Genomic DNA, 7,395 nt, shown 5'->3' on the forward strand with positions numbered 1-7,395 from the left:
AGAAATGTATTATAAAAGGTTGTTGGTTGTTTTATTACCTTTTTCATGTGAGAATTTTAACTGAGTATAAAAATAGGATACGGAAAGGCTTCTATTTAAAAGAGTAAAGTTCCCCAAAAGGTTTTAGACAAATTAGTAAAAAACTAGTCTTCCTTATTCTACTTGCCTGAACACTGATAATAAAGGTATTTAAGGACCAACTGTTCATTAATGTAATTTTTATAGTACGTTTTGGTACAGTATTAGACTTAATTGAAAAAATATTTGCAACTTCTTTACCTGAGAAGAAAAAGCAGCCAGCAACTCTTTGCCAAATGAAGTAATTATCAACCACAGCCTAAAAAACTTACTAAAATACCACTTCTACCCAATGGCTACAAAAGAGGTCACACACTTCCATAATCCAAGAATCTTTTTATTATGTTTTTTAGTCATTTAAGCCATGAATTCGTAGGGGATTGGTTCCAACAGCTCGGGTTCCTTGCCATTGGTCCTCACAAAGTGTGCTTCTCTGGGTGGAGCAGGCTGAAAAAAGAGGGGTTAAAAAAAGAGAGCGGTCATAACACTGAAGCTAATTTAGCATCTTACAACAAAAAATACTTTAATGTGCTCTCAGAACCGGTGAAATGACATATTCATTTTCCTTCTTTAAAGGCAATCATTTGAGAGGATCATCACTGTGGCACATCAATTTTAATGTATTCTATAAGTTATTAAATTTAGGGGGAAGCCTGAACCAAACTTATGACATCTGTTTACCTGATAATGATGAGAAAATCCTGCCAAACTAAGTTAGATTCTACAGAAAGTTAAGGATGAATTTAAGGCATACACCAATTTGGAGGCACATTTAAAAATTCTTCACCTAATGAATCTGAATTGTTTTAAGACCTATGACATGTCCTTGAAGCAACTGGAGATATTTTGCGGTGTAGCTAAATTAAGGTTGAAAACCTTAGTTGAAGGCAAATGTGCTCCATTTTTTTTTGGTTTTGTTTTGGTGAGGCAATTGGGGTCAAGTGACTTGCTGAGGGTCACACAGCTAGTGTTAAGTATTTGAGGCCAAATTCAAACTCAGGTCCTCCTGACTCCAGGGCCTGTGCTCCATCCACTGCATCACCTAAAAAAACCAACTAACTTCTGCCCTTACTAAAGGAAAACTAGGCAAATCCCCTCCCCTAAGCCATAGTATTTACTATGTGCCTACTCAATAATTGTCACATGACTAGGCAAATCAGAAAGTCCTACTTTTCTAGCACAATTATATGCCTTGCAAAAAGCATTTAATTATCTATTAAATGGGAATGAACAAGGCAAAAAGTAAATAGCCTCCCTTCCTTCAAATGACAAACAAGTGATTTCTTGTGTCTGCTGTAGAGTGAGCAACTATTTAAGCACATACATTCACTAGTAAATATTTTAAAATTTGGAATACTTGGGACAACAGCAATAGGCCTTTGTTAAAGGGTAAAGGGTGCCATGAAAAAAATTAGCTAAGAGCAGGGAATAACTAGCAATGAGTACTCACGTTATTTATATGGAAAAGATCTATTCTGATTCAAATTTCCTCATGTTATAGAAAAACTGAGATTCGTTATGACTTGTGCATGGCTGCCTACTAGGATCTTCCAAATCAGATCATTGGCTTGCCTTCTAAAATTTCTGCCTTGGAAATAATGACAATTTCAGGGGTATTCTTACAATTTTCTCTCAACTTAAATCAGCATTTTAAATGAATCCATTACCTGACGTTTCAGTTGAACCCAGGTGCCTTTTTCTTTGGCTTCCTTCTTCTTCTGGTCATTTTCTTTTACCCTCTTCAGGAAGCTATCTCTGCTCTTAGAATGCTTAATATGCTCAATACGCACATTAATTCTCTTGGCTAGAATCTTGCCCCTGGAATAAAACGCTGCTTAGTCCTCTATTTAGTGTCAATATTTATTTGAACAGAAACAAGTTAAACATTGATATTTTTCTTTAACCCTAGTAACTCTCAAAAAGGGAAATGTAATAGAGCATAATTTATGCTCTTTCAGTCAACCAACTATAGTCAGCAGTCCAGGTAATCCTTAAAATATGTTCAGCTCAAGAGTACTGCAAATTCACCAACATGTGAAACATAATCTCTGTCCCTACCCCATCCCACTTTCTATTCCCACTACCATAGTTTAAGCTTCTGTACTTGCTTGAACTAATCTAATAACCATCTACTTGATCTGTCCCCACTCTTCCCTTGCTTCTCTAATCAGTCCTAAACATGGCTGTCATTTTTTTGGTGGGGCAGTGAGGGTTAAGTGACTTGCCCAAGGTCACACAGATACCGTCAAGTGTCTGAGGCTAGATTTGAACTCAGGCCCTCCTGAGTCCAGGGCTGGAGCTTTATCCACTGCTTCACCTAGCTGCCCCCAGATGATGTCATTCTTTAAGTCCAACTTTCTAAGCTTGGCTGGTCCTTCCTCCTCCATCGACTCTTTTCTTCTCAGGCTATTCAGTCACACCTGCTATTTCCTGAACATAACTATTCTTTTTGGCCTCCTCTCCCCTGTATTCACCCTAACTTTCCTCAACATCTGGAATACAATTCCTTGCTTTTCTTGCTACTTTAAAGAATCACAATTAGAAATTCTCTAATCTAGACCCTTGCCTTCAAGAAGACAAAATTATTAAGTCTGGAGCGATTAAGCACTTACACAACATCACACAACTATACTGTGGAATTCACATGCTGTTCATACCTCTAAAATGACCAATTTATAACTATACAATATTCAAAAATCACAACAAAATATGGCTTTAACCAACTTAAGACTGTTTCCTCTGACAGGATACAAGACAAACAATCAGTTTGCTTGAGTTTTAAAAGGATTTTTCTTCTGCCCCACTTGAATGACCAATAAAGACATGATGTGTGTCTAATTGGCAAAGTGAAAGATGGGGGATATGCAATAGCATTACCAATTTTTAAAGAGGATATTCTTAAGTTACTTACTTAACCTGTTTGTTTACAACAATGCCTACAGCATGTTGAGTAACATTATAGACCCGTCCGGTCTTGCCATGGTAACATTTGTGGGGCATTCCTTGCTGAACTGTGCCCATACCCTAAAAGGAAGGGGGGGAGAAAATAAATAACAAATATAAATTACTCCTTTCAATATAAATCACTCATCCCTATTCAAAATATAAAATTTTATTTAGAATGAGTAATGTTGAATAATTTTAAAAGATTCTATGGCAATTAGATGAGCTTTCAGAGCCGGTGAAGTTGTTTTCATTTTACTCATTATAAAAGCAATCATATAAGACAATCATCATCAAGCTCCAGTGTTAATATGTAAACCAAATAAAAGACAACTAAAATATTTCTCAATGGATTTTTATATTACTATCATATTTAAGGAAAAATAAGCACAGTAAATTGGAATCCCACCTCCAGGACTGAAATTGAACTCCTCAGTACAACAGCTTCCATATTGGAAGTAAACATCTTTATTCAACAAATAGGGTCAAATCAGACTTTACATTTTTGCAAGCTTAAGTCAATGTATCAAATTTCACAACATACCTTGATATCTACAATGTCACCTTTCTTGTATATCCGCATATACGTAGCCAAAGGGACAACACCTGTAAAAAAAAAATTTCCATAGTCTCAAGATAAAATATCTCAGAAGTATTTCAATTCTTACAACTAAACTTTCATAAACCAAGACATCAAGATACTAGTCTCATTCAAAAGGATAAACTCGAGGACCACTTTTTAAAAAGGGAGCTTCAGCCTTGCTAGTGGGCCAATGCATCTCTAAAATAAAACTAATGTTCAGTCTCCACTACCTTTCTTCCAATTAAAAATTAGCTATTTTGTTACTCAATTTTCAAAATAAAACACCGATCAATACAGAAACCTAAGTCCCAAGTTTTCCAGTTTTAATTATAAAACAGAACATCTATTTTATGCACTAAGTATATAAATTAATCTCTGCCCAACTTAAAATCTAGTATCATATACTTACCATGTTTTCTAAAGGGCCTAGAAAACATGTAACGTGTTCCTCTCCTTTTTCCTTTTGTGTTCGTCATTTTGGCAACTCACTGCAACAAGCACAAGAAAATGTTATTTCATAAACATTCAGTCACCAGATAGTATCAAACAACATATTAGCACTCTAGTAGCAATACAGAATAATAAATTTTTTCTACTAAATTAATCAGCCTAACTTTTGGAACAAAGACCAGAGTTAAGAGCAGGTATGTTACATGCCTGTGCCACTCATTTAACACCTTCAGCCATAGTTACATAAATCTGTAAAACAGAAGAATATTTGTAGTACCTAACCCATACACTATCTATATTGAGGCTCAGGGAAAACAAATGATTTGCCCAATGTCACACAGGCTAGTGCTCTTTCTAATAAAACTGAGTAAAGAGCTTCCTGTGTAAAGGTAAACTATAATCACCCACTAATTATTCTAACACTTTCTTCAATCTGAGATTTTCTGTGTAGGTGGTGTCTCTTTTGAGGGCATGGGACTTATATGGGATCTTGATTCCTAAGGATTACTGATATCCTATTAATTCTTCCAGGAATTTACATAATTCATAAGACTGAAGATTTACAAAGCACTTCTCCCCACTTTTACAATTGAGTAAAGAGGATCATAAAAATTAAATTACTTAATCAAATTCATAAAAAAAAAAAAGGAGTCAGGACCACTGAGTTTGAATTTTGCCTATACACTCGCTAGTTGTGAAACCAGTCAAGTTAACTAACCTGAACATCAGTTTTCTAATCTGTATAACAGGGATAGTACCCACTACAGTGAAGCTGATCTGTTAATCTATTGACATGACAATATAAAATACTTTGTAAACATTAAACATCCTGATCCTCAACTTTTGAAATCCCTAGCTTCCTTCATAGTTCAGTTACATTCTCATATCTGATTTTCCTTAATTATTACCATTCTTTCCCTCCTTAATTTACTAAATACCTGTCTGAAAATAAGCTACCAAGAAGGCTTTATAACTTATTCCATATAAATGGAATTTATTAAATATGATTAGCTAGACTCTCACTGGGTAATAAAACTTTGTCTTAAGCAAAGCTTCATCTGCCAAAACCCTTTTACTCAAAAATTTAACACATGACTACAAAAAGGTTGCTAAGAATAAGCATGTGCAATGGTGCTGATATAAATAAAAATTAGGATCGATTTTTGAAAAAAGCCTAATTTAGGTCCTGGCTAGTCACTGTATTGCCTTAGTTAACTTGGAATCAGACTTCACAGAACCCATTAAGTCCAACTTTATTTTACAGATGAGGAAACTTGAGGCCAAGGGAGGTTAAATGACATGGCCAAACTCACTCTAGATTTACTTTCCACACTGTACCAATGCTACCAATATCACCTCCTAAAAATGTTTTCAAAACAAACAAAAAGGCAAAATAAACGAAGCTTTTTCACTGGTCCTCTTCAGATCTAGGTCTGAATTACAATTGTTAAGTTAAGTGTTCATTTTTATTCTATTGTTTTAGTCATTTTCAGTTGTCCCACTCTTCACAATCCTATTTGGGGTTTTCTTGGCAAGTATACTTGAGGGGTTTGCCATTTCCTTCTCCAGCCCATGTTACAGATAAGGAAACTGAGGCAAACAGGAGTTATATGACTTACCCAAGGTTACATGGTAGTAACTGAGGTCTGGTTTGAACTCAGGAAAATGAGTGTTCCTGACTCCAGGCCCAGAACTCTAGCCACTGTACCACCTGGTTGACAACCCTAGAAAAAAGGTTTGCTCCCTAGAACCTCCACGGGTAGAACTAATACCATTTGTCAGTCAACATTTGTTTACTAAGTTCCAGGCATAGTGCTAAACGCTGGGATTACAAGAGGCAAAAGATAGACCCTGCCCTCAAGGAGCTCACAATCCAATAAGAGAAACACAAATATAAAAGAGAAGGAACTGGAATTAGAAGGGGTTGAAGTAGGTTTCCCTAGAAAAGTGGGGTTTTAGTTGGGGCTTAAAAAGAAGCCCAGGAAGTCAGTAGTTGAAGCAAAGGGAAGAGACAGCATGGGATGGGTGATAAGAGAAAATGATCGGGGCAGAGAGATGGGAGTACGTGTTTACGGAACAGAACAGTGTCACAGAATGAAAAACATGTGCCAGGGAGAGTTAAAAGGATAAAAAGAGGTTATGAAATTTTGAACTCCAAGAAAAAAGCCCTCACGAAAAGACCATCGATGATTCTTTCACACAAAAACTTTAGCTTTCCAAAGCACTTTAGCATGAGACCTAACTTAATCCTCACAGTACCACTACTAAAGCAGGATATTTCTCAGTATCAAGCTACAGAATGAGTAAACTGCGTCTGAGAGGAAAAATCCAAAACTCAGGCTAGAATTCAATTAGCACAGTTCCTGCATACAAGCGAAAAAGACGCTGGGCCAGAAACTGGTTTTACGAAGGCCAAAAACAAAGAACATTAACTCCTTGGGTCTCTATCAAATATGGATGCAAAAAGTACCGGAAACAAGGCAAATACGGGGTGTCCATTGCACCACGCTTCCCCCCCCAGTAACATCAGTATCTAACTTAAGATATGCTACTACCGCCCCTGGAGTACCTCCAGCAAGCACGATCCTCTTCCTTCAGAGCCCAATATCCCTTGTTCTGGGGGAGGTTCAGTTGAGAGGCCCCGCCAGGTAGTGGAGGCGAGGGAACGGCGGCTAAGGCCGCACGGGGCGGCCTCCGCAGTCGGTCCCCTCCTTGCCTCATGCTACGGCCCCCGGGAGTAACGCGGCCGCACCAGCCCACCCTGCAACGCTAGGCCCCGCAGTCCGGGGCTCTCCCCATGCTCTCACCCGGACACTCTAATTCTTCCCAACGGCCTTCTCCCGAGCCCACCCACCCCGACCTGCCTCAAACGCTCTTTCCCGAGCTTCCCTGGGAAGGAAATAACACGCCGCGAAGCTGAGGAGAAGGAGAAAAGCGCGGAGCCCCGAGAGCCCCGTGTACCTGGAATATGGCGGAGCCGGCGGAAAGGAAGAAGGCGTGCCTTAGCACGCTCCTTACAAGGGACGGAAAGGGCTGCCCACCAAAGTGCCTGATTACAACGCCAAGAAAAGGGCGAAAACGTAAACAAATGGCAAAAGCCTCGCTCCAAAAAAAACATAGAAGCTATGTAGAGATAATTACCCTTACCTGATACACAAAAGGCCGTGGGCGAATAAAAATTCGTGTTTGGATATTGACGAGACAGCCCGGGAGGGGGCCTTTCAGAGGGGCCTGAGAAGGCCTCCCCCTAAACCCGCCTTCTTGGGCCCACCTTCTTTTCCACCAAACCGGAAGCGGATCCTGGGCTTGGTTGTCACGTGGTAGGAATAACACGCTGTACG

The 7,395-nt window shown here is 38.7% G+C and overlaps 1 protein-coding gene and 2 non-coding genes across 4 annotated transcripts; all 3 read right to left on the reverse strand.

Moving 5' to 3' along the window:
• Nucleotides 1-397: 397 nt before the first annotated feature.
• Nucleotides 398-7,090, reverse strand: RPL21 (ribosomal protein L21). 2 transcript variants are annotated; one of them, XM_043990964.1, is made up of 6 exons: nucleotides 7,016-7,090; nucleotides 4,014-4,092; nucleotides 3,566-3,627; nucleotides 2,990-3,102; nucleotides 1,746-1,896; nucleotides 398-525 (listed from the first exon to the last, which is right to left on the reverse strand). In XM_043990964.1, exons 2-6 carry the CDS (start codon nucleotides 4,078-4,080, stop codon nucleotides 436-438), a joined length of 483 nt encoding a protein of 160 aa, XP_043846899.1. In that variant the 5' UTR covers nucleotides 4,081-4,092; nucleotides 7,016-7,090; the 3' UTR covers nucleotides 398-435. The 2 variants fall into 2 exon arrangements, with proteins under 2 accessions (XP_043846899.1, XP_043846900.1); XM_043990965.1 differs by having other exon boundaries at nucleotides 6,919-7,036.
• LOC122752391 lies at nucleotides 2,807-2,938 on the reverse strand. Its single transcript, XR_006356138.1, has one exon. It is a non-coding gene; the product is annotated as a small nucleolar RNA SNORA27 (small nucleolar RNA).
• On the reverse strand, nucleotides 3,246-3,321 carry LOC122752355. The gene has a single exon (XR_006356109.1). It is a non-coding gene; the product is annotated as a small nucleolar RNA SNORD102 (small nucleolar RNA).
• Nucleotides 7,091-7,395: the final 305 nt, after the last annotated feature.

Source organism: Dromiciops gliroides, chromosome 3 (genome assembly GCF_019393635.1).
Source record: "Dromiciops gliroides isolate mDroGli1 chromosome 3, mDroGli1.pri, whole genome shotgun sequence".
Taxonomy (NCBI): Eukaryota; Metazoa; Chordata; class Mammalia; order Microbiotheria; family Microbiotheriidae; genus Dromiciops; species Dromiciops gliroides.